The 27,747-nt window shown below is 45.7% G+C and overlaps 1 protein-coding gene across 1 annotated transcript in view; it reads right to left on the bottom strand.

Annotated features, from left to right (window-relative positions):
• The window catches only part of LOC144114952 (uncharacterized), a 49,131-nt gene that overhangs the window by 19,462 nt on the left and 1,922 nt on the right, over positions 1–27,747 (bottom strand). The window contains exons 2-4 of the mRNA XM_077649015.1: positions 25,359–25,442; positions 20,682–20,864; positions 5,986–6,114 (exon numbers count right to left, since the gene is read on the bottom strand). Of these exons, the coding sequence (XP_077505141.1) occupies positions 5,986–6,114; positions 20,682–20,864; positions 25,359–25,442 (396 nt within the window). The remainder of the gene's footprint in view (positions 1–5,985; positions 6,115–20,681; positions 20,865–25,358; positions 25,443–27,747) is intronic.

Raw genomic sequence — 27,747 nt, 5'->3', positions numbered from 1 at the left:
ATATAACCGGCACTTCTCTTTAATTGTCCCTGCTTCCTCCGATCACTTTATCCAGAAGTATGCTCGGTCTCAGTTTGTGCTAATTGAAACGGTTATTTTTTTATTCACAAGCTAGTGACGGCGACGAATGCTGCTGGCTGCCTAAAAGGCTGTTTCACATGATGTGATTGTAGTCACAGCTGTGCGTGATTTTCGTAGTTTTGCGACAGAACAGCACGTTGGTGTCGTTTCAAACCCTTTGTGACAGACTTCTAACAATCTGGTTGCGCTGCCGACCCGTCGATGTGATCGTTGCAAACGGCTCAGCCGTCACCCAATAGATATCAAGGGAGGCAGGCTGCATGTAGATGCGTATCTGTTGACGGGGGCAAGAAATGCTGAAATGTTTTATGAAACATAAAAATGCACGAAAGCGCACGAAACCTCAATATAATTAGTCATGATTATAAAATAAATGCATAATAAGGTGTTTAACACTAATATTTGGCAAAGCCTTTCTTGCCTTTCAAAAGCTGCTCACGTCGCGCAGACTGCAATCGTTAGCATGTGAAATAGCTGCTGCAATTGGTGTCGCAATGACAATGCAACTGGGCCGTATTTTTTGTGCGCGTTGCACCATGTGAAACAGCCTTAAAGCCCGTTTGACATGCAAGCGAAAACACTGGCGATTTCTGCCGCCACAATGCAAAACCCTGTTTTGAGCTGTCGCAGCCGCTCAAGTAGCTAGAGCGACGAGGTTCCAATAAGTTGGAAAATCTTAGCCCCCATGCACACCTCAATCACTCAATTTGCTCAGTCGCTTGCATGTGAGCTGGGCAGTCTGGGTGACACTGGTGCAAGCAATAGTCGATTTCAGGTCACTATTGCCAAAACAATATTTGTTGACCATTTGCATTTGCTAAAACTCGTGAATTCGTTCTTCTTAATTGCTGAAACTGTACACACAAACCACGCGGACTTGCTAGGCCTAGTTGTTGTGGATTAAAACGGAAGAATTTGGCAAGCGTTGATCGCTGGTCAGTGTGGAAGCATGCAAATGTGAAATATAGCTTCTAGTTTCGCTTATTTTTAATGCGGATAAGGTAGAGGCAAGTGAAAATATATTCATGCTGCCACCTCATCAGCGGCAAGTTTTTGCTCAGCCGCCGATCTGTTCAGGACATAAAGGGCAATTGTGGATATCGTTAGCCTGAAAAACGTGTTGAAAAAATAGCCCAAAAGGAACACGAGGGATGGAAAGGGAACGACGCAGACAAGCGCTAAAAGCATTCATCATGAACATTATCCATCTTACCCAACTTTCGGCTTTGAAAAACATGTCACACCACATGGGTATGCAGCTTTTGCTTGTGCTGGTGTTGTTGTCAATCTAGTGTGACCGCTGTGACCATCGGTGCCGTCGTCGCGTCATTGTACGCATCGAAAACGATCGAACAGGCAAAAGCAAAACTCAATGGCAGCAGCGCCATTACAACATGGCAAGTAAATGCTGAAGCTTTCGAATGCGTTTGGAAATTGTCGTGTAGCACTGCAGGAGTGTGTCGAGTCCGAATGCCATTCCATGCACCGAATACGATTCCAAGTTTCGAATGCATTTAGACTCAAATGCCATTCAAACGTACCCATGTAGCACAAGTATAACTCTACTTCAGTAAGCATGATCAATCTATGTGACAAACCAAAGCCTTGTGGTGCAGAATGTTCCAGGTAAAGTTAGTAAAAATAAATAGGGCTGCAAAGCCTCGCATTTACTGTTCTGCATACTAATGTATAGTAAAGAGCTTGTGTCATGAAGAACATAAAAGCAGATGAGGACATTACAACGAAGCATGAGCATGCACGACTACGGCTAAACTTAATACTAAACTTCATTTTATCTGTCATCCTCCCATTATACAAGCCCACAAGGTCATACCAACAAAAAAAGGCAGTTACATAACTCCCACAGAAGCACGAAACTATACGAAACGCAAAATTCTATGCCACCACCCCGAACACGCTGCTACAAATGGTTAAGCCGCATGTTCTCGTGAAGATTTGTAGACGTGGAATTTAGGGTACATAGTTCGCTGGTTTGAATCCCTGCCTCGAGCTAGGCTCTAACTTAACCAGTAAGTTTATGCTGCATGAAACAATAGATCTTATGACACTTTCTGGAACATTCTGCGGCAAAGGTACACAAATGTCGGGACTAAGTGGCCCGACTTTGACGCCTGCCAGACAGGGATATATATGCCGGATTGACATAGTGTAATTTTGAGTTGTGGGGCTCGGGCATCACGCTGCTGCCTGTTATTATTTCATCCCATTATGTAACCACCTCGGTTACCATGGCCACCACTGGGGTACTATGTTGTTGCTATGGGGGCCGCCATATTGGATTCTATCGATGAAATCAGCATAATTCAGAGGGTCAAAATACGACCAGTACAGCTAACGCTCTAAAAAAATTCTGCACAGATACTTAAGACTGCTTACGTGTAGGAATGCGAAAGCATTACTTTACATGGGTGCAACAACCCCCCCACACACACACGCGAGCGTATGACACTACCCGGAATGCTGTACGATGAAGGGTTGCATTAAAATTTCAATAAGAAAGTCTGGAAAGGCATACAATTGCAGGTGCATATGTCATCTATTCAAATACCTGTCGCAACAAACTTCAGGCCATGTTAAAAAAATCCAAAGATATGTATTACATCAATATGTTCTGCAATGACACTGTCTGTAGATCTGATATAATCTGGAAGAAGTTAAACTCACTTTATCATCCAAATATGCAGAAGACATTCCCTAGTGTTATCGAAAACGCAGGCGAAAGACTTTCAGGAAAAGCATTGGCGGACGCATTTAATAAACTTTTCGTCCTGCAGGGCTGTGAAAGTCTGAGCCCGCTAACCCCTCGACCCCTGGGGCTGATGCATATATGCCCAATAACACCAGCTTTAACTTATTTTTTCTGAGCCCAACAGACAGCGAAGAAGTGTTTTCATCTATAGACGTTATTAAAAATGGCAAATCAAAAGATTCTAATGGAATTCAAATAGCCCCTGTAAAGTATGTCCTTGATTTGATCTGCCCTGTCTGATCGCATGTGTACAATCTGATATTTTCGACTGGCGTGTTTCCAACAAAAATGCAAGAAGCCCGAGTGATACCGATATTCAAACATGGTGAAAGAAATAACCTTAATAATTATCGCCCTATTTCAATATTGCCCGTATTCTCTAAAGGCATTGAGAAATTAATACACACCAGGATGGCATCATACCTACATAAATATAGGTCACTTCACAACTTTCAATACGGTTTCAGAAGGCATAGATCGACTGAAACAGCTCTTCTATCCCAGAAAGAAATAATAATTGAATCCTTTATTAAGAAAATTCTGATATTAGGCATACATATAGACTTTTCAAAGGCATTTATTTAGTCGGTCACAAAATCCTTCTTGCTAAGCTTCACAAATACGGTTTCCGTGGGAATGCTCAAGCTCTGCTGGAATCATATTTTCAACATCGGACGCAGTACATAGAAATAAACAATGTGAAATCATCCACCCTGGCTATTAGTTCTGGAGTGACGCAGGGGAGCATTCTAGGGCCACTTTTATTTTCCGTATATATACACGACATTATTCACTGCACAAGAAACGCATAATTTGTATCCTATGCGGATCATACATCTGTGTTCTTTACATGTACTTGTGAAAGCGACATCGAAATGAGTGCAAATAACGCGTTGGCTGGCATTAAATCATGGGTTGATGAAAATCATCTTAAGCTAAATTCAAATAAGACAAAAATAGTGTTATACCTGCCGAAGGGAGAAAACAGTTCGAAGCCACTTAACATAAGCCTAGGCACAAACGCGTTAGAAACGGTGGATACCGTAAAAATCCTCGGCATCATCTTTTCAACTCTCTTAACACGAAATAACCATGTTGACTATCTTTGCTCCAAACTAGCTTCAGCAGTGGGAGTCTTATCTAGATTGAAACGTATACTTCCTAACAAACTCAATATCATGCTATATAATTCACTTGTGCTGTCTTTACTTCAATATTGCAATCTCGTTTGGGGAACAAGTGTCACAAACTTGTTGAATCTACACTTACTGCAGAAAAAATCCCTGCGATGCATAGCAAAAGTTCCTTCCCGTTATCCTTCCCATGACCTGTTCTTACGAGATGACATTAGTCCCATTTTCAAAATGTACAGTTACAGTTTACTGGTGCGCTACAAGTCCTCTGCAAAAACCAGTGACAACATTTTGGCAAAAATCGCAAAGCTGGAAAAGAAAGATTCGTGTCGTCTCACCCGGCGTGGTGAAACGTGGAATGTCCCAACGCCCCGCGCAAACTACTGCAAGGAATCAATAACATATACCCTCCCGTCATTGTTAAATCTGTTAGAGCAAGTCATTCGACCCCTTTTGTAACTCTAATTCAAAGATTAAGTTATTTTTATGAAGTTTGCCTACGTGAGATGCCTATTGTTTCAGTCATTTTAGTTAGAGTGTTTGTTTCGCTAACAACTGTGTTCAAACCTATTATGTTTCATTTCTTGATGTATGCTTAGTGACTAATTTAACATGTAAAACTTGTGCTGTTTTTTTGTGTGTTTTTGTTTTGTTTTTTACCTGTTGTACACTTGTAGGAGAGCCGTATCTGTATGTGTGCCAATTTGTAAGGGGGCAGGACCCAAGTCAAGCCGCTATCGTGGCTTTTAGTCCTGTCTCCTTCTCTCAAGAAGGGAAAATAAAGAATCAAATTGAATTGAAGCTAGCCTCTAATTTGGCTGGCACATGTAAGCTATACGAAACGAAAAAACGTATGACACTACTTGGAACACTGTACGACAAACAGCTGCGTCACAATTTTGGTACAAATGTTGTTGGGAAAACTGGCACCACATGGAGGTGGGCCAGTGGGGAGTATATACAGACGAATGACATGTAGAGGATTGCATAGGATTGAGCGGCAGTGCCCGGCTTGCTGTGTGCACCATACAGCCACTTGATGATTTCACCCTATTTTACTTGCCATCGCTGGTATTTTCTGTACCACATGGATGTGGGCCAGTGGGGAGTATATACAGACGAATGACATGTAGAGGATTGCATAGGATTGAGCGGCAGTGCCCGGCTTGCTGTGTGCACCATACAGCCACTTGATGATGTCACCCTATTTTACTTGCCATTGCTGGTATTTTCTGTACCATCTGCGAGTACACACACACACTGCTGGCGGGTAAGAACTAAAACAGACCTTGATTTTAGCAAGTTCCCTGCAGCACAATTTCTTAAAAGCTAAGAGCAACAACCTTACATAGCAGGTTACATAAGTGCATTAGGACTTGTTTTACATGAAATTAAATGGCATATTTGGGATCAGCACGCAAAAATACATGTTCCGTGAAGATTTATAGTTGACATTAACAGAAATTTTCGGTCTAAGACTCTCTTCCTCCATTAAAGGGCGTTACAGAGCTGGACCATATGCTGAGTGCATTGCGTGCGAATTTGTGTATGCACCTAAACAAAATCCATTCGGCAGCAGATAGATTCAGTGAGTGCAGACAGCAAATTTTCAGTCTGAGCTGCGACAGGCTGTAAGCTTGTCGTGCAAGAATTAGGTCAAATTGTGACATTACTTTTTCACTTGACACACCACATAACTGTACAAGTTGTGCCCATGTTGCATGATCAATAGAGATTTGATATGACAGGTAAAATACAGTGTTCAATATGTATTTACGAAACTATGCTTTGTGAAACAGCATGTCATTTTTAATTTAACCTATAAACATTATTGTCTGAGCTGCTAAAATTTTTATTCAATTCACTGCAACTTTTTATTAGCATTCATTTTTGCTCCACAACCAAACGATTGATTTTTGCGCACCTGTACTCTTCATTTGAAACAGCCATAAAAAATGGAGTGCTAATAAATTCAAACATTATAAAAAGTAGGATGCTTACCATCCAGGTCAGCATACTGATAGCGAAGTTCATCATTGCGAAAAAACACAGCATTCAAGAGGTTCACCAAAGTCCTTTCTTCTGTCCGCGGGTCATGTCGGTGTTGTTCCACCAGCTTCCTCAGACGCCCTTGCAAGTAACAACAGAAGCATCAGAGATCCATAAGCTTAAATATCGTGCATTCAGCGACTACAAAATCTTCTATTCACATCATCTCAGAACACTGCTACCAGGCACACTGCCGTGAGGTTTTCCAAAGCCACCAACCAAAAAAATGTCACACAAAAACAAACAGCAGCCATAAAAGCAGAAGCAATATCACTTAACTCCCGAGCATGCCTCAGCAAGCTGACACACGACAAGGAGTTTGCGGAGGGGAACACTGTCATGGGCTATTTGGCAATATTTGTTTTTCCAGTTTCACATGGAGGCAGACTTAGGAAGTGAGGAAGCATCACCATGTTACAGGAAATCTCAGGCCAGAAGGCGATGGCCTTGTCGGGTATGACCAACCTCATATGGCATGACCCCCAGCATGACTACTCCCCAAGTACAAGTGAAAAGCACAGTTTCTACCCCTTTTCTAATGGCAAATTCAACTGGTTGATTGGGAGCATTGTGCTGAATCCATCACAAAGTGAGCCAGTCCTGACTGATAAGTGAAACAAACATGTTCCAGCAGGAAGCCCAACGGAAGCTTTCAAGTGCAACCAGTTCCAGAAGTTGGGCATTACTGGCATCCACCCGCACATATTTGTTTTCAGAAGTGGTTTATTATGACATAATTCAGTCATGCCATGCAGTTAGCTCATGATGTCCGTCACATTTCACCACGTTCATGGCCCACAAAAACAAGGTGTTTGACAGCATACCGCACCTATATGTGCACACCTCATCGTGCCCAAATAGCCGCACACGACGACGCCGATTTTCAACTGCTTGTAGGCAATTCATGAAACATTCTTTTTAATAAACATCGCTTCAAATATTGCCATCATTGCTGGTGCTGCTCTCCAAGCCTACAGCCACTTTCCTGATAAATCAGGGTGAGGAGTGTTGCTACCCGATCTCCTGACACACCACGACGCTGCTACGAAATAAAAAATTCCCAGGCTTGACTGACGATGTTTCAAACCGCGTTAAAAAGGATCGAATTTAGGCTGCCATTGCAGAAGTGACGGCATCATACCCTCAGAGTTCCAGCTAAACCCGCCTCCGCTTGGCGGATAAAAAGGAAGGACTTCGCCACGGAGTGATCTGGTCCGAAACGACCACTAGAACTCATGAACCCGATCCAGATTGGTCAGTGGAAAATGCATTTGCCATAGCAGAGCAAGGAAAGCTGCTCCGGACCGACCAGTGGTATTTGCCATAAGCAGTTTTCCTGCTGATGTGCCGTCCCCAAATGGCTTTTCCAAGTTCGGTGTAGAAGTAAGATTAAATTCAGTTCTTGAGTGCGAACAAGTAATCTTTCACACTGCTTGCACCTCTGTACAGTATGTGTGCAACATCAACACAACACTATTACAGTATTTTCAAATTTGTGACAGCAAGCTCAGTCGAATGTTGTCCCGAAACTGTCGTGAAGTTGGCGACACTAATGCTGAAATTTTAATCAGAAATGTATTCATATAAATGGGAAAAAAAGCTTGTAGGGAATTTGCGGGGTCACACCGAAGTGCCAGAGCAAGAGGACCAGCGTAGCAGGCTTTTTGCACCGAATAGCCCATGCCGTGCGTGCGCACAGAGCAAGCGCCGTTCATCTTTATTTTCATCTTTTGCCAGCTGGGAACGCTGATCTTAGCGCCTCCACTTCGCAGCGTCACTGTGTGCAACAGCGCCCCCCGCCCAGATGGAACGGCGAAATCTACTCGCCGACGAGGCAGAGATGGGGCTGCCTTGGCGGCAGGCAGGTCGGCAGGTAAGCTGGCAACATCCGAGGGGAGCTCCTGGGGAGGTGTCTCTAGGTGTGCGGGTTTGAGGCGATCCAAGCAGACCACCTCTTCACCACCATTCAGCAGGATAGTCGCCCACTTTGTCGTCTTGTTGAGGACACAGTACAGGCCGTCGTATGAGGGGGTAACAGGTGCATTTACAGCGTCTCACCTGAGAAAAACATGCGTCGAGGACGCAAGGCCTGGGTGCACAAAAACTTGACGGTCAGATGACCGAGGCAGGACTGGGCGCAGGTGTTGAATATAGTCTTGCAGGCGTTGGAGGTACTGCAGGGGCTGGGAGGAGGGAGCTGAAGGAACGAACAAGTCTCTGAGAAGCCACAGGGGTGCACCGAAGATGAGTTCGGCCGCTGAACAGCCAAGGTCACGATGAAGGATGGTGCGTAGGCCAAGAAGCACCATAGGAACGTGGTCTACACCCAGTGCTTGAGAACCAGGCGCGCAGTGAGGGCAGCCCTGAGCTGGCAATGGAGCCGCTCAACCATGTTATTGGCACAGAGATGGTATGCTGTGGTTCGGCAGTGTTAAGTGCCGACAAAATGGGCGAGGAAAGTCAAGCGAGTGCATTCGAACTGGCGGCTGCAATCTGTGGTAACAATGCCGGGGCAGCCGAAGCGGGAAACCCATGCTGAAATGAAGGCTTTGGCAACTGTTTCCGCAGTAATGTCCGGAATGGGCACTGCTTCGGGCCAACGGGTGAAGCGGTCGCTTATTGTCGAAATGCACTGGCAGCCATGAGAGGGTGGGGGCAGTCCAACCAAGCCAAGATGAACTTTGTCAAAGCGACAACAAGCTGGCAGGAAAGACTGGGGTGGAGTCTTTGTATGTCGGGTCACTTTGGTGGACTGGCAAGCAAGGCACGAGCGGGCGCACTGGCAAATGTTGGTGCTGATGTTCGTCCAGACGTACCACTGGGTAACAAGGCGTTGCATGGCTCGGATGCTGGGTGAGTGGAAAATGGCACAACGAAAGACCTCCGGGAAGCAAGGACACGGTAGAGCTGACGACATGTCGCACCAGGGCAATCCATGCACAAACGGATGAGGCACGAGCTGCAGACGGAAGGCACCGGGGTGGTCACGCAGGGCTTGCAGCTCAGGGTCCTCAAGCTGCGCCCGGGCCAGACATTCCCAGTCCAGAGCAGATGTAGACATGCCGATAGAGGTAATGCGTGAAAGTGCATCAGCTGCCTCGTCGGTGCCTTTGATATGCTGGATATCTGTTATGAACTCCAATATGTAGGCCAGCTGACGAAGTTCACGGGCGATGTACTTGGAAGAGCTCGCACGGAACACTTACACCAGAGGCTTATGATCCGTTAGAGCGTAAAATGGTTGGCCTTCCAAAAAGTGGCGGTAATGCTGGATGGTGGAGTAGATCGCGAGCAGCTCACGGCCCAATACGCTATAGCTAGCCCCGGCAGGTTGGAGCTTCTGAGAGAACAAACCCAGTGGGTGCCACTCGGAGTCTTTCTGCTGGAGAACAGCACCAATGACCACGCTGGAAGCACCCACCATGATACGAGTAGGCACGCAAGTCCTAGGGTGGATGAGAAGGATCAAATCGGTGAGGGCTTGTTTTGCAGCCGTGAAAGCAGCCAGAGTTTCGGGAGACCAGGAAATCACGGAGGGGGAGGGATTGGTTGTGCAAAGAAGGGCAGTCAGGGGGTGGAGAAGCTCAGCGCAGTGCAGGATAAAGCGCCGTGAAAAATTCACTAGGCCCAAGAACTCACGGAGCTTGCATAGAGTAGCGGGCTTTCCGGACACTCCTGCGTTTCCTCGGGGTGATGGAAGTTAGAAAGGACATGAAACTTTTCCTGTCCCGCACTGAAAGGCTGTTACGACCCCTTGGAATGCCAAACGTACCCGCTTCTTTTGAGGCTTAGCATTGCGCTTTACTTCTTCAGGAAGATTCTTTCGGTTTGTGCAAACTGTTGTTGCTGCTAGCATACTGCGTTCTACAAGCTTTTCCATTAGCCTTGTAGAAAAAAACTGTCGAAGCACAGGCAAGTTCCTGGTGAGATGTCTCCAAAAAGGCTAAAAACAATGCACTCATGAAGAGTGACATTAGGAGGTAGCCACAAGTCTTTGCCCTCGTAGACTTGTAACTGAACTAGGCAGTTTATTTCGAAGTCTGCTCGGCACCGTGCCTTGTAGCCTCTCTGGATAGGCTAGAGTGGCATGCACTGCTTGAGTGAGGAGCGTCCTTTGCAAAGAACCACGCTCTCATCAATTGACTGATGTACCGATGGGGTATACCCAGCGGAAAAACACCGGTTCAGAGTATCGATCAAAGGCCACACTCTCCAAAGCCTGCTGGCCATCTTCACCACGCCTTTTCTGTGTTGTGATGACACTAAGGTGTAGACTGTTCAATTGTCATCACCTTGGATATTTCTTGACTGTCAAAACGTTGTCCCTGCTCCAACACACATAAAAATGGTGCTGTAGGTCCATGCTCATCAGAAGCAGCCACAACATCTGTGTTTTCCAAGGTGGTACATTGATTTTTGCTCCATCATTTCTTTTAGTATGTCTTGCACTTTCTCTTCATGTTTGTGGAAAATAATTGCATATTTTCTTCATCTTGTGTGATCACACTGTGTGATCAGGAAGGCCAAACTAAAGCTTAAGGGTTTCTTCTTTGGTGAGCTGGCTTGGCCCTAGAATTTAACAATTAGTCATCCAAAAAGCGTGATAAACACAAATGACTGAAGGTCACACACAGGGTGCTGACCGATGCTTGGGGGAGCAATTGGCACATAGTTGATTAAACCTGTGCAAAAACGGGCACAAAGAACTTAAGTATGCACAGACAGTGGTAAATATATATTACAATATATATGAGGAAGGCGTGACAGGAAAATGTGGGGTAAGCCAGTCGGTGTGTCTGTTGGGCCAACATACCGTGACGTCAAACTCGACGTGACTTTCGCAAATAATAATTTGACCTTACCATTTGTAATGCGGTGCTAATTTTTTAAACCTGAAGCCTAGAGGCCCCATCCTCAACGACAGTAAAAGGGGAGGCTTACCAGGCATATGTGTAGCAACAGGTAGCTTCTTAAGTCCAAAATATTGTGAGTGAGACTTGACAAGGCCTTTTTTTAACTGTTTTGCTTCTCCAAGTGACACGTGCTGATTACTTTCAGACATATAAGGAATGCTTCTCTGTTCCTTCATGAGGCGACAAAGCAAGTGGAATAAAAGCACTCATTGCTTGTTGTGGAGCACTCAAAGACAAACTAAAAAGTGAGACGTTCTTGACCCTGCGAGCAGAGAGCAGAGCGGAAATTGAGACCACTGTCTGTCAGTAGTCAATGGCAGCTGGTAACCTGCCCACCAGGCTATGAATGCATTTAGTAGACTACCTATACGAACTTGGTATACTGCTCCGGATATGACAAACCTTGGTATGCTACCTCGGAGGTATTGAAATGGGAATCTTTATCAAGATGAACAAACAAGGAGTGACTGGCTGCTTTGGAAAATTTTGCGCATAGTCTCTTTCAATTCTGCTAATCATGCTCACGAACAGGGGACAGCAGACAATCAATGAATTCTGTTAGGTCATGACTGGTTTTGGTTACTGGAACGAAATGCTTGACTATGAAAGCCAACTGGCTCCATCTACCTGTGCTTTAGATTACTAATGTCCTAGAATGGAAGAATTTCTCGGAAATATGATCTAAGCTCAAACATGAGAAGACTGGGGGGATGGGGGGCACTGCCTCCTCTGCAGAAATGATAATATTTAAACTATTTATTGTTGAAATAAACTTGATTACAAAGTGCATTCTGTTCCAATCATTGTTATGCATTTTGTATATTTTTACCTATCATATTTTTTCTAGAAAAAATGTTTGTCTGAGACCTAAGAAAAGCAGCCCTTTTCTCGTGGTAACGAAAGAGTTAATGCAGCGGGGTCATTCTACCCGAAACGCCTCAGATGTTGCGCTCGACGATCTCCAAATTGTTCAAAAAATTCACAGAAACATATCCTAATATGCGTAATCAAAGCCTGAAGCATTTTTAACAAAAAAAAATTTATTTGTGAGTTGAGCGCAGTTTGAATATTTAGAAAAGGAGAGAAACCAGGCACTGCTCAATAATTAATAAAAATTCAATTTTTAGAAAACGCTTCACAATTTTTTCATTGACATTTACAGAGATTCTGGCTTTCGCGAGACGTGCTGGCAGTGAATGCGATCCAGCCCGCATCGCTCGCATGAATGTGCTTTGCCAACATAGTGGCTTGTCTACAGTTGGCGCAGGAGTATTAATGCAGAAATTGCACTGATTTAATCAAATACAACCAAGACAACACATCGAAAACAACCGGGCATGAGCCTATGATGTCCACAAGGGTCATGTACCACATGGTGCTGCTGTGTCGCAGATTGTTTCAACACCGGATCGTTCTAGTCATTTCCAGATCGACTTCTCACACGTTCTTATGCGGGTGCTTAAAGTGACAGTGAGGAGAACTCTATCAAATTTTTTTTTTTCAGCAAAATTTGACAGTTCGGCATTTCATGGCTTTGTTGCCGCTTGTCCGGGAGCGAAAGATGCCTTTATTTCAAAGAAATTTGGATTTGAAGTTGAAAAAGTCTTTCCCGCCACTCCGATTCAAACTCTAGAACTCTTATGACATCATAGGACGTGAGTGACGTGAAACATGACGTAAACGCAGACTCCGTGATTTCTGGCAGCTAACGGTGCGGTCTAGCAGCTGCCGAACTGAAAGCTAACGCTACCGCACGCTGAATTCATCTATCACGGGTCGCTACCGTCGCTTCGTTTACGTTTGCACCGGTGTCTTGCCAGCGTTAAGATGAATCCCGTTCCCGAACCCGACGACGAAGTTCTCGCAAAAACTCCGGCCTGCATTTCAGCGACCTCAGCCCCACAGAGTGTGCGATGCTTTTGAGGGAGCACGGTTAGGTTAGGCGCCGGCGGGCCGTTTCCCCCTTCCGCCGTGAGCAGCCATTGCAAATATAAATGCAAATATAACCCCAGTGCGGGCAGTCGCGAGAGGCCAGGACAAGGTCAGCCGTCGCGTCCATCGGAGGCTGGCCGGGGCTTTGGGGCCAACGGATTGCGATTCCTCGAATGGCGCGGTTGCACGGTGCAGCAGGCGGCGTCGAGGTCTCCCACGGTTGCAAGAGCCAGGTTATTTATTTACTTTTTTTTTCGACAAAAAATGAATGGCTGCTAAAGGGCGCTCGTGTTTAAAATTGGCGGCTTGAAAGTAGAGTCGAGGCACAACGCTTCAACGACTTCCACGCGTTTCAGGAGGTAAGGAATCCACTGAATCTGGCTCTCTCACCCACTTGCATGTACCTTCAGATGTTTACTGTGAGTGGATTAAATTAGCCGACGGCTTGAATAGAACAGCTCTGCCCAACTGCCGAAGCTAATGAATGACATCACAACACGCACCTCGCCGCGAAGCCGAATCGGTCTGGCCGGGCCGGCGGCGGCTGGTGCACTCGGTGCGAAATAGAGACATGCTCCAAGTCTTCGCCAGTGTAGTCAGAGTGCGCCGAAGCCACCGAACGCGTCGGCGGTCAAGCGTGGTTGGAGATAGAGGGTCTCGCTTTGGCCAACGTGACGTCGCTGTGCAGCGCGTGTGTGCAGGTTACGCCAGAGTATAAACGCGCCTTAACAGAGCGTGCGCTTAACCACTAACCAACGAATTCGGTGGCGGCATCTATGGGAGCCACTGCATCTATGGGAGCCCACTCACTGAATAAAAAAAGAAAATCCTGCGCCGAGGCTCGGAATCGAACCAGGGCCTTTGGCGTTTGAGGTGGAGACGCTACCACTCCGCCACGACGGCTCAAGGTATAATCATCAATAAAGGCGCATCTAGTGAATGCACTCTTCCGATGCAGAAGTCTTCGCGCTTTCGCTACGTATATCCTGGCCTAACAGAGCTAAGCCATCAGCAATTTTTCTTAACTGCCTTGTACCTTGTCTCCCGTCCCTAATAAACGATTTCCGTTAAGTAGTTTGAAGTTGACTGGCACAGCCGAGAATGTTTCGCCGGGCGAGCGTGCGAAGACCCAAGTGCTGCCTTGTACGATCACCGACCATCGTGCCATATCATAGTTTTTCATCGCCCGTGGCAATCATCTGACCAGCCTTAACAGGCTCCTTCTAAGGTTAACTAGCACTTGAAGCGGCATTTAGAGTTCCTCTGCTGTTCGGCACTTGTAAATCGAGGTGCGTCAAAAACAAAACCACGGGGCACGCAAAGCTCATACACGCGAAGCGCCATAACAAATCGAAACTCTCCTGGCCGCCTGTGGCGCCGCCAAGCATCGGTTTTCTTTGCTTCCAACATTCACGCTCTCTTTTGTCTGTCTTCCTTGTGCGATAAAAGTGCACTATCGGTTTTAAAACAAAACTTATTTCAATATTGAACCGCGCAACCTTCCTTTGTCAGCCTCAAGAGATTCACGGTCCATGTAGGAAGGAAAATTCCTCCAAGGTGGCGCCTCTTGTCCTATGACATCATCACGCTTGTACTTGCAAGATTGGCCTGTGGCGGCTATACCTGTATTTTGGTTCTTGCTATTTTCTACCTCACAAGAGCTTTGTATTCAGTAAGAGGAGCGTTTTTGTGATCAGGAGCTGGTATTCTATCGATACAAGCCAACATCAATTTCTTCTCAGTGTCCCTTTAAGTCTGTCATGGCGCTGACAAGAATAAGAATGACTGACTGCAACAGGACCACACCGAACAACTAGCTCACTGGGGTATGCACCCCGGCAGCGTTAAAAAAATCTTTTCCCACAAATGCCTGTTTGACTACTCAACATTCCCATGCTTGCCTGCAGTGCAAACCTTTAAGAAAAAGAAGTCTATATTTTGCCTGGCCACAGTGCAGACAGTGCCATGTTCTGTGGTGAAGAGGCGTTACGACAACGCAACTTGCCGCACGGCAGCTCAACTTGAAAAATTGTTTTCTCGCTTTCAACATTATTACCGCCATAAAAATTTCAGAAATGAAAGGCAATAAACCGCTGTACGTAACCCGCTATTATTGGTATTTTTACTTGGACCACCTCAGGGTGAAATTCACGAATGTTTCTGGCTCGAAATGCACTTTTTTGCAACTTTAGTATTTTTGTACTTCAATGTACGTGGTTTCATCACCTGTAACATTGGTTATAGGTACTAGACATCTAAAGAAGCAAAACAGCTAGTTGGGAATTTCTGTGAGTAAGTTGATATTTAAAACAAAAGCAACAAAAATGATGCATTTTCATATTTTCTTTCAATTTTTAAAAAATACTGCACGCTCCAAATTATACCGAAAGCCAGAATCTGCGCAAATGTCAATGAAAAAAATTGTGGAGTGTTTTCTAAAAATTTGAATTTTTTTATTATTGAGCAGTTTCTCACCTTTTCTAAATACTCAAACTGCGCTCAACTCACACATAAATTTTTGTCAGCAAAAATACTTGAGGCTTTGGTCACGCACATTAGGATAAGTTTCCATGAATTTTTTTTGAAGTTGGAGGTCAAGCGCAACGTCTGGGACGTTTGGCGTGGAATGAACCAGAGCAAAAGCTCTTTTTATGTTTATTTATTTTTGTTATTTAAATTTTGCTTTCATATTTTATTTGTGTTTATATTATATTGTTTCATTTTATTTTGTTTAGTTTGCCCACCGCTGCCTCCCAAGGTCGTTTCGAATACCAACATGACCTGGAAGAACGGGAGCAGCAGAGCTTTCTCTCTAAAATTTATGGTACAAACTGCGCTTGCGCAATGGCATCCAAAGCTACAGGGAATCTCCCGGAGCATATGTAATCGCAACATGGCGCTCGTCATAGCGGTCTTTCAAGCGGAGATGAGAAGAAAACTGCGCAAGCGGGCCAGTCGTCGAGCTTCTTCAGTGTGACATAACTGATAGGTAGAAAGGTCTTCTTGAACCGAGAAGGGGAAGATAGAGTCCAGAAAAGAGTGCAGCATCCTGACAAAAAGCAGGTAGAAAGGGGAATACCTGGTGACCTCATGTTTCGTGGTGTCATATGCGTAGGTCACTAATGGTAACACGGCTTCCCTGTTCCAGTGATTCGACGTAACATACATAGACAGCATGTTGGCGAGGGTGTTAAGGCGTGGAGTGGCAAAGTAGCTCTTCTACTATGTCACAAGTAAATTTAAGAGAATTTCTTGTTGGGCTGATTGGTAACTGATCATCGGACTTTAAAGGCGCCAAAGCCACACACGCACGCACGAGTGAAGAGAATTCACCCTTCCCTTTGTCTGCAGTTCCTCGCAAGACACGACCGACGGTGGACAGTTGACGGGGAAGAAGGGAACAGTGACTTCCAGTAATTAACCGTTACTGACAAGAGCCATCCCAACCGGAGAAAGCCCGCCAAAGTTGTAGCCAGGGCACCGCACCAGTGTTTTCGATGGACACGTGGAGCTTGCAGTAACGTTGCATCACAGTGCAAAAAAGCTGCGGGCTTGCGTTTCCTCCTCGCCAGTTCCCACGCGTGGACTCTGCAACGAGTGCCTCCGCATGCTGTGTCACTCTTCCGATCTGTGCCTCGTGTTCAATTCGCCACCGCCTTGTGAAGGGCAGGAGCGTTAGGGTATTTAACGAGCGTCCTGAGTAGGAACGAACGCTCTGGGCCTTGGCGACGAGGCTCATCCAGTCGCTTGACGCTATGAACTCTGAATTCTTGACTGTTTGTTCTTTCTTTCGCAAAATATGCAAATAAGCTTCTTCAAAGTGCCAGTAAACCTGTTTGTGTTTTCGTTCCCAAATGTCGGCTTCCATCCTTCCTAGTCCCTTCTCCGGCCCAACCATGCTACCCTGCATCACAACAACCGGTCATTCTACTCGGCCCCTAACAATTGGGTGGCAGTGGTGGGATGCTGCTACCCGAATTATAACAAAAGACTATAGCTCAGCGGCATCCTTCCGGACACTTGGGAAAGGGGCCAAGAAGGTCAACGCCAACTTTTTCAAAACGCATGGGTGCTGGCTTGACTGGCTGTAGAAGACCTCCAAGGAGGAGCTGTGTGAGGCTATAGTCGTTGTCATTGGTCCCAGATTGCGACATATAGTTTAGTTGTCTTATATACGTTTAGCTAATAGAAGCGCTTACAAAGTCTGTGCAGTGTACGGGAGAAGCCAAGATGATCTGACGCGATGTTGTAGTGCATGGCGTCCAGCACATCATTGCGGAGATTTTCTGGGACAACCAGAAGCATGGAGGCACCGTCGACCGAGTAGTCTTTCTTGTACAGGATTCAGTCTTGAACGATGAATGGTGTAGACGGTGCTCCCGTAAGGGCTGCAGCAAGAAAAGGTTGCAATGCAAGGTCGTTCTGCTGCTTACGCCAAAACACCTTTCTATTTAGGAATGGTGGAGAGAGCGAAGCCAAACACCCATTGAAGTCCTCCTACCTGCTAGACGTAGGTGACAACAGATGGCGCAACAAGCAGTCGGCATTGCTGTGGCAGTGACCACTTTTGTAGGCGACAGAAAGGTCTTCCTGCAGGCCCAACATGCCAAACAAGCAGACGGATCGTGCAGGCCTATGAGCCAACATAAGGAATGATGATCGGTCACGATCGTAAACGGACGTCCATACAGGTACGGGCAGAACTTGTGGACAGCAAAGACAACATCCAAACATTCCAATTCAGTTAAAGTCTACAGTTGAGCCCACTTATAAAGAACATGAACGTCTCGCGGCGTCCATTCATGATATCCCGAAGTTCGTAGTAAGTGGACCACAGCTTTAAAGACAGGTGCTTGTCAAAAAACATTTTTTCGTTGCAAAAAAGTCCCTGATGGACTTCTGTTCTTGCAGCGCAGACCCGATGAGAGAGGTTCACAGTTTAATTAAAGCAGAAGCGTGCTCTTCGCCGAGGCCCTTGGCATAGACAAGTTGTCTGAGGCTCTATATGTAGCCCATTGCTACAGGCGCGCTTATGGGTGCTGGCTCCGAAAGTTCATCCTCATCTCATTCCCTCACTCTCGTCCCGCACTTCAGAAACGATGCCCTCGTCTGTGCACGGTTCTGTGGTGTCGCTGTCGTCATCGGCAGAAATAAAATCACTCCAACCAATGTCATGACACTACATGTCGAAGTCGACGACGCGCTGCCACAAATCGCCGCTGGGCTAGTCATCTTCCGAAGCATCAGGCTCGGCATCAGACACTATGTCGACGAAGCCGGCCTTGCGAAAGCAATTCCGCTCGCCAGTGGCCGTCACCTCTGCCCTGGCCGCTTTCATCATCTCTACCGTTGAATACAATGGAAATGGGTACGGTGTTCCCGTCCGCCATCCCAAATTACAACCAGGGCCCGAGATTTGAACAAAGCTAACGAAACGTCCGCACCACAACAAGAGCGACAAAAGCGCGCGATGGGGTAGACATGCAACGTGCACAAGCGGCAGTCAAGCCAATCAAGCTGAAGATGCAGACGCACAGCGTCAGCGGAGAGACCAATGAGGGGCGCCCGTGCACGTCAGCGCAGCCACCTCTTGACTCCCACGGAAGGCCTGCTTCACGAAGCGTGGCCTCCGCAATCGGCACCGGCGGTGGCACGGTTGATCGCGGAGACCACACGTGGATTTGTAACAGAGTGAGGAGAGGGGAGCGGAGTTGCGAGGAGGGGCAGGAGGGCGATCTTGGAAGGCACGTCGGCGGGTAAAGGGAAGCTCGCTCGAGAGCGGCACGAAACAGGACGGGCAGTTCGCCCGCGATGAGGCTCAGGAAAACATGCCGCACACCGGGCGCACAAAGGGGTTGGAGGCAGGTTATCTCGCATCGCGGCGCTGGGCTTACGCCGTCCGTTTGCTGTAACCGATCAGCAGGGCTTAATGACTTTCGTTATACGTGTGATTTTGTGCCATTGAAACGATGCATATTTTGACGGTCGCGCAGGTCTTGTTCGTTATAAGCGAAAGCTCGTCTTAAGTGGGGCCGTTATATGTGGGCTCGACTGTAGTTGCTCTCGGACTTTGTTAATGTGCGAGTGGTACACGCAATAACATATTTGGCACCAGTGTGAATCTGGACAAGCATCGGCCCAAGGCTGACGCCACAGGCATCAGTGCGGATCTCTGTGGCAGCAGTAGGATCGAAGTGGCGCAAAAGGGGTGCCAAGGTCAGAGCAAATTTCAGCTGGCTGAAAGACGAACCACATTTGACTTCGGAGGTATGGACGGCGAACGTTTGTATGTGCCAACAATGGCGGCGGGGTTTTCCCGTGCGCCGCTTTTCTTGGGGCAAAGCCATCCCCGAGCATTTGGTGGAGAAGGTGCTGAGAGCGCGCGTATGCTGCGCTCACTTCGCAGCCCGGAACCAGAAGTACAGAGGCAAACCAAGACAGATCTCTGTGCGCCGGCCGGATCCTGAAGAGACTCTCACCGGCTGCGGGGAGTACCGCACAGCCTTCGAGATGGCGCTCCCGTCACTGCTTTCGCTCCCCCCATGAGGAAGACTTCCCTCCTCACCCAGCCTGTGCTGTCCTGATGCGCGATGGTGAAGACGAGTTGCGTCGAAATGGAGGGGGGGGAAACAGGTTCTGCACAAAGTTCATTAGAATGGCTGCTTTGCAGTGCTTGGATTTCTGACTTATCACAAAAACCAATAAATATCCTTAATCATAGTGCCAGTCATCCTGATGCGAATTTTTTCGAGCTTGAAAAAAAAAAAACACATTTCGTTTTTGCTTTCTTGAGAATTAGACAATTTTTGTTTTTTGCGACCCTTCCTGGAGTACATGACAAACAGAAGTAGCTTCACGAAGTATACTTGGTAAATTTTGGCCTGCAATGCTGCTTCACCACCGTACTGCATGCTGTAATGCTTCTAGAGACAATGATTCTGCATGAACTACTCCCCAGCTTGCATTTGGATTTCCTGAAGAGAGAGCATTTAGCAGTCAGCTTTGTTCAACATTACCATGTGTAGTGATCATACTTGATTCTTCTACCAAAACAAAATGCAACATGCCAACAATGGTAGCAGCGCAGAACAGAAACTATAGCTTTGGAAAGCAGACAGGTATTTGTTGCAAGGAAGCAAAAATGCCCCTAAGAAGGTGACACAAAAGCTATAGGGGCCTTTCCAACAAGTGCTCCATCATTCTTCTGGCTCTTGCACTCCAACAGACTACTTCTGAAAGGCCATTTACAACACCGTTAGAATGAACTCAAACATAATGCAGAGTCTGTGCTGCATTGCCAATTTACTTTTCCATCTAGTGAACTTATTGCTGCATTCACATCCTAAGCACTTCTTTGAAAAAGTAAGCACGCACTAAACCAGAACGCACTTCAAGTCAAGTTGAACGTAAACTGTAGTTCCTTGACTCAACCTTGTTTAACACAAGCCCAGCTATCATCGTATGAATGCAACACTAAGCTTCGAGAACCACTCACAATTAAATGCACAAAAACCCTATCTCCTCAGTACACCGAGCTACCGCAGCAGCTTTCTTGACGATGAAAGTGACAAGCAAATTTAATGAATTACGCACACCTCCATAACATTCTTAAGCTCTCTTTGCAACCAGTTTCTAAAAAGCAGAAACACCAAATTTAACTTGCATAAAATGCTCAGAAAAACAGGAATGAATATGAGCCCAATTACATCTGCTTTACTGCTTTACCCTGTAACAAGCCTTCAGTACTTTCAGCCTGCCAAACACTCATGCCATTCAAAATAAAATTCACAACAAACTGCCTACCTCGAACCTTGCGAAGACAGCCTGCTTCCAAAACAGCTCGGCCACCATCCTGCAGCTCGCAAAGCTGAGTCAGACATCCTGCTGAGGCCGTCCGTGTTGCACAATCAAAGCACTCAAGAAGGTTGGACAGAACTGCAACCACTCCCAGGGAAGTCAGCATCCTTATCTTGGTCTGGAGGAAGGCTTGAAAGAAGGCAAGATTATTAGTCCAATTTTTCAAATGCAGTCTGGAACTAACCAAGAAAAGACAACAGACATGGTCACTGTGAAAAGAAAAAAAAATGCAATATTTTGCTGTGAACGCATGTGCAGATGAGTACTATAGAATTCATCGGCTTTTACAACTCAACCCAGAATTTAATTGGCTATCAAAATGTAATTTCAGCATGGAAAAAAAGCTAATGCAATGTGTCACGCAAAAGAGAAACAGGCCGCCTGGACAGAAAATCCTACTGGACACACAGAGTTGAAGGCACTCAAAATGGGTTTAGTTGTTCAAAAAATGTAAAGAAAGTAACTACCATAATTTTTGGATTATACATTTTTAAAAGCTGAAATTTTGTGCGGTGCAGACTATATGGGCGCGGACTATACATGACTTAATTTTTTAAGATCATTTGTCATACACAAGAAGGTTAGTGTGGCTGCCGAAGTAAAATAAAACGAGGCCCGACTGCGGCTGCGACATTTTGCCGTGCTAAATTACATAGCAAAATCCGTCCCGATATGAAAGCAAATGCTATTGGCGGTACTTGCAGTGGCTGCTTTGCAGTGCTTGGATTAGTAAGCACATGTGAAAAACAACGCCACAGGCGTCTAGTACTTCTTGAAGAATGGTTGCGGTAGCTGCGAAAATAGGAACAGCCTTCCTGGCAGCATTCGAGCTCAGTGAGAAATAGCACGTGCAAGCATTCAAGTCGAACCGAGTAGGAGAGGAAGATTTTGATGTCGATGAAAAACAGTGCACGGATGTCGGCTGCTTCCCTGAAGAACCTAAAGAAAACCTGGGCTGCTTGCTTCCCTGAAGCATCAGCAGACAATTTAAGACACTTGTTTTCAGCCGAAATTTGTCCCCACGGATTAGACACCGGGTGCGGACTTATCTAAGCAAAAACTTCTCATATTAGGCCAAAATTTGCACCTGCAGACTATACAATGGGTGCGGACTATAGTCCAGAAATTACGACAGGTAAAGTCACATGAGCGCCGAACATATAGTTGCTGATCAGAGACATTATAAAGACATTCAGGACAACTCTATATAATTTGATTTTTTGACTCTATGGCTTTACCGATGCTTGTTTGGCAGCAAGGCACATTTACTTTTCAGAACAACGGATTGAAAAATTGGACACTTTTTCATATCACTCAATTCAAACCATGATGTGAAAACTGAACAGCACTTCGTGATCACCAATTGAAAGTTAAAGGCGGTGCAGCCTAGCTTGCTGTGGCGGTGACGCCTGTATTTTCTTTCTTTAACCTTTTCGAGCTTATAACAGCTCCGCTGTTTTCAGAGAAAGTGCCTTTGCCATTAGATAGTAGTAATGTATGCATAAGGCCAACTTCAGTTTTCCATGTACTCTTAAGTGCACTGTAGCAGACAACACAGGCACCTCGCAATACGCCACACTGTTGCTCACTAGGGTGGATTTGAAATTGTTTTTGAGAATCTCCTTCACTTGCTGCAAGCTCTCCCACTGTCTTTCATTGAAAGTGCATAGGTCGTGTTTTTGACGTAGTCATTTCGCAAATCAACAGGCTAGCGAAAACATTCTGATGTGACCATCTGAAGGAAAAGCCTCCCCCCAAATAACTCATGCTTCAAAAAAGTGCATAGACACAACTAAACAAGCCAAAAGTCCTTGGATTTCACACATACAAGATAATCCCTACACTGAAAAATGTTCATGCCACAAATGTGCAACAGTACTCTGCCCAGTTTCGTAGCTTCTATACGTGTAGCTTCTATACGTTCGTAGCTTGCTATACGTGCTTTCTTGATAGCGGTGTAGCTACCATTAATCTCGCAAGCGCAATTTCAAAAACCACACTTCACCCACTGCACTGCTTGCACTGCTGATCTTTTAACAACTGTAGGCCCTTCCGGCATCGCCAGCATGTTCGTACCGCGCCCTCAGCTTCGCTTGAAGTTTGGCGCTGATGATGGCAAGAATCGGCACTGGAAAGTGTGCTGGAAAGTCAAGCTCTGTGCCGCTGTCATTTTAATGCACACATTAGAACATTGGTTTAAGCGTCCCGCATTATCATCGCAATTTTATTTTCAAGTGGATGCAAATTTATTCGGTAGGGTAGCGAGCGGTTATTTTGCGCTGAGTGCACAGATGTGTTAACCAACCACTGTGGCAGAGCGAACTATCGTGCGTGCGGACGCTAGCAGCTGCGTGCATTGCACTATAATACCACAAGACCGTTGGCCAGCTGCACAGTGCCATCCCTTTAAATGCAGTGTGCAATGCATATCCACGGTTCTCAGTGTCACAGTTTCAGAGCCCGGCGCTGTTGCTAGAGCTTGCTCAAGGAGGCATATGCCTCGCTGAAAGATGCAGTTGGAGTGTATATTGCGCTGTTAGCAGTCGATATTAACAAGAAGAAAGTATACGCGTATATAATTCAAAATATTGCAAGCAAAGATGCAGACATCTGCGGCGACAAACTTTTTTCGCTGCAGATATCGATTGCAGGAATCCTGAAAAAATAAAACGTTCAAACCTCAGTTTCACTAACAGTGTGCATTACATCACAAAGGCACATTAACGGCAACACCCACAACATGCAGGCACGATCGCACAACATTAGAGCAAAACAGCGCGTGAGACCTTGCAACATCACAACTGTTCTTCTAAAAGTAATTGATCATGAGAAAAGCTCGACAGAACATGCATAAAACTAAGCAGTAATAGGCGTATGATTCTGTGAGTGCACTTAGCTCGCCATGGCATGAGCGATAAAGGTTTGTAGATGGACCGCACTGAGTGCCCATGGCCGCGATATGCCGGCAAATTAATTAATGCACTTTTGTGTGACTAGACTACAGGCTCGAGCAACACAGGCGTATGTTGGCTAAAAAAAATATTGCTCCTCTATTACGTTGTTCAAGTTGGTGTCGATATGTTCACGTCCGACTGTAATGCACTATTTGAAAGTTAATAAATGCTAGAAATGAGCTTCAAATTTTGTCCACAGAGAACAATGACCCTGATCCGTATCTTAATTTAAACGCAAATCAGTTATAAAGATTTGTGAAAAATGAGCGCAGAGAGCAAAAGCTGTGCACTGGTTGGCGTGCTGACACATGTTATTTCGCGTGGCATTTGGTATTCTGAAACCTTGGCACAAAGTAAAAAAAATTAAATAAGCGAGAAGCTGGAACATACCTGGTTCCCGCACGCATCTTAGTGTCCTCGCAGACTGCACAACATAGCAGAACAGTGCACCAACATTTCACATTTCAAATGCAGCGCAGCCGTTTTAACCCAACGCTGGGCAGCAGTTTCGTTTTCTCTGTTTCTCTGCAAACTCACTCAGGTTCATTTGAGATCATGATCCGAGTCATCATTGAGTCCGGACTTCCATTCAGATCATGATCTGAGTGGTTAGTGAGTCCGGCGCGCGAGTTCACAATCAGATCATGATGCGAGTCGTGAGTCCAGACGCACATTCAGATCATGATCTGAGTCATGGTGAGAGTGGGCTCACATTCAGATGGTGATCCGAGTCCTGCTCTGTCCGGCAGAGTGTGGGCCTATCAAATCAAGCAAGTCCCATGATGTGAGGTCGAACACATGCAGCGGCCTCAGATCTTTATGTCCTGTGAGCGGCAGCTAAAGGCCTCTATGCCTCTGATCCAGGCCTGTCTACAGACTAGCTGCAGTTAAGAGCTCATCGCATCAACATGTTTTTAACACGTTTTTTTGGCATTCTAGGACCGTAACTAGTGCTGCTCTTTTCAGTACGTACACTGGCAGTAAATGGGGCACTGCGCTTTTGCTTTGTCTGTTCTCGCCTATAACAAAACATATGTGCGATAAACTTGCTTAATTTTTTTATTTAGAGTGACCATTTTGCCCCCTATAGTCTTAACAGGTGCGTCGATTTGTTGACAAAAATGGTTCCCACTATAACAACTAGATGGCACCACTAGGCTGCACTTCTCATTGCATCTCCGTTTGCGCAAGCTGAACTAAACGTACGAACGTGACAAATGGCGCAACATCCCACAAACTGCTTGCGTTTTCCTTATGTAAGTATGCATACATTCATGGTACGTATACAGCATTGATTCATACTCTATTCCAACCATGTCTGTGTACGCCGTGAACAGACGACAGGCAGAACAACTAGTCGCGCAATGACACGCTTAACGCAGTCTCTTGATTGGCTGAGAAGGTCTCTAGCCTCCATAGTGCTGCAAGGGACTTATGAGATGGAGTACAGACAGAAGTGATAGAGGCAGAGACACGTCGGAATGGCCGTTTTGTTTCTCCTTTAAGGTGTTCCAAGTGTTTGTGCACAAATGCGTTACAAAAATTGTGCAAAGAATCCAGAGTAACAACAAAGGTTTCTGGATGTTGCAGAACAGGGTGCTGTATGTCATGTGCATAATGAAGTACCCTGCACATCTGGTATATAGTATGTGCTAGCAACTAGGCTTACCTCCCTTGTCATGAAAGTTAACCACAGCCTGAAAGAACCCGATGCATTCTCTCAAGAGGCCCAGAAATGGTGCTGCATTCACATCTGGAAAGCGAAAAATGCAGTGACTCAGAATCCACGGCATTATACTGATGAGCATCAGAGTAAAAGCCTGACCCTTGATGGCGGCAGCCATCTTTCAATGGGAAAAAGAGCCAATGACGCCCACGTAGCGAGATTACAGTGCACATTTTAGAGCCACATATGGCCAAAATTCATTCAAATTTTTCCATTACAGCAGCCCTCCAAAGTGCAGCAATGGGATTTAGGAAGAGGTTGTTTCTGTTTCAGTGAATGCAGTCAGTCTCACATTAGAGCAAAATTTCATCAGCTGCCTTTACCTGTTGCATCAGCCATGAAAAAAAAAAACTGAAAATTTATTTTTGGCAAAAGGAAATAGCGCAGTATCTGTCTCACATCTCTGGGAACACCTCAACAGCACCTGTAAGGGAAGGGATAAAGGAGTAACTGAGAGAAGAAAGGGGTGCCATAGAGGAGGGCTCTGGAATAATTTCCATCACCCGGGGATCTCTAACGTGCACTGACATCACACAGCACATGGGCGCCTTAGAGTTCAGTCTCCATCGAAACGTGGCCGCCGCGGTCGGGTTTGAGCCCGGGTACTCCGGACCAGTAGCCATGATGAAGAGCCCCTGACAAGGTTTGCACATTAAAAAAAAATAAACACAGCCCTTACAGGGGTTTGCAATCATCTCTGCAAAACACTAGAGCCATGGCCACCATGCAAGAATATAAAAATTACAATCTCTAGCTCAGTTCATACTTTTTTACATGGCCAATCACCTCTACATGCAAGCAATAGCACATTTGTGCTACGTGTACCCAGAAATTTCATTGGCCTATCATCCTGACTGACAGGTAACATGCTTCCCTACCATCTGGCTGCCATACTCTTTTTCAGCACCATTAATCTTTAAGCATGAAGAAACAAGCACTCTTTCTTCACTTTCTATACTCTTACCACTTGTTGGCAGAAGCTAGACTAATGCGAGGCAACAACTTCCAAGCCTGTGCGGCTGGCTTGCAAGTGCAAGAGAACAGCACACTTCTGACAGCCTTGCACTAGTAACTAATGCTCAAATAGAAATGAATGCAAGTCATGACAGTGTGTAACCACTATGCATTTTATTAAATGCCTGTGCACTGTGTCACATTTCGACATCACTCGTTCGCAAATTTTTTTTTGTGTCACTGCTTTACCATGCATGTCTGACCACAGTCCTTGCATAGAGTGCCTTCTAAATCCACAGCTGACAAGTTGCTGCAACATACAGTATTGTGATAATAGTGTTTTAGCACAGTGTACTGTGATCTGCCACATTCACGCAACAGGTGTTGGTGAATGCCTGCCACAGTGCAAAGAATATACTCTGAAGCTTCGAGCGTAACAAAAAGAGAAGCAAAATAAAAATTTCACTTGAAGCTATTCATCCATAGAAACTGCCTTGGAATGGGCACAAGCGAGAGACGTGCGGCAAAACCACTTTATTACGACAGCTTTAACTCTGCCCTCAATGGTACTCCTTGCAGGAACATCCTATGGAAGCACATCCTTTGGACAATGCCTCAAACCAAAATTCTCGACCAGAGGGTGGTCATGAGCCATTTAAAATTTGTTTAAAACATGAGTGTTGGGAAATAGATACTGATGAAAGAAAAGTAGCACACAACACAGGCAGTCTTTTAATTTTAACTTCATTTACCAGAGTCAACCCAGGCCATGTGCAGAAAACCCTCATTTTAGCAAAGTCATCAAGACAGCAAGAGACGGTGTAATGAGCAGTAGTTTGATAAAAGCCTTGCATGTGCCTTCCATGGTGTGATCTAGGTAAATGTGGCCCACACGGGCTTTGTAATGGGCACTCCATAAGAGGGTGTGTGGAGGTACAGCTTTTGCTGTCCCTCATTCATCGCAAAGGAGAACAACAATAATGAAAGCTTTTCTTTGTTGCACACCCTGAAAACAGTTTCGTGAATGAAGATGGCCCTCAAGTGAATGATAAAACATCTAGCTTCTGCAAAGCCGCTTGGATGGGCTAGCAGTGGCAATGATGACAACGGTAATGGCAAGGAATGGTGACCAAGCTCAGTCAATGTAGAAGCTGTACTTCCGACTCGCAGAGTGGTTCTTCACATGTGAGAACAGTCAGCTTTACAATGCATGCAGGTATTGAAATTCAGTACTAACAGCAACATTACCTCTTTCAGTGCACAACAAAGAATAATGAAAAACAAACTACCACCATGAACAGCAACAGCAACGCCTGCTAGTGCAGCAGGCCATCAACGTCTTAGGTGCCCAAGCGCTCCTCCAGAATAAAGTCCCATA

The sequence above is a fragment of the Amblyomma americanum genome, chromosome 1, assembly GCF_052857255.1.
Source record: "Amblyomma americanum isolate KBUSLIRL-KWMA chromosome 1, ASM5285725v1, whole genome shotgun sequence".
Classification (NCBI taxonomy): domain Eukaryota; kingdom Metazoa; phylum Arthropoda; class Arachnida; order Ixodida; family Ixodidae; genus Amblyomma; species Amblyomma americanum.
This window is presented reverse-complemented; position numbering and strand designations above follow the sequence as displayed.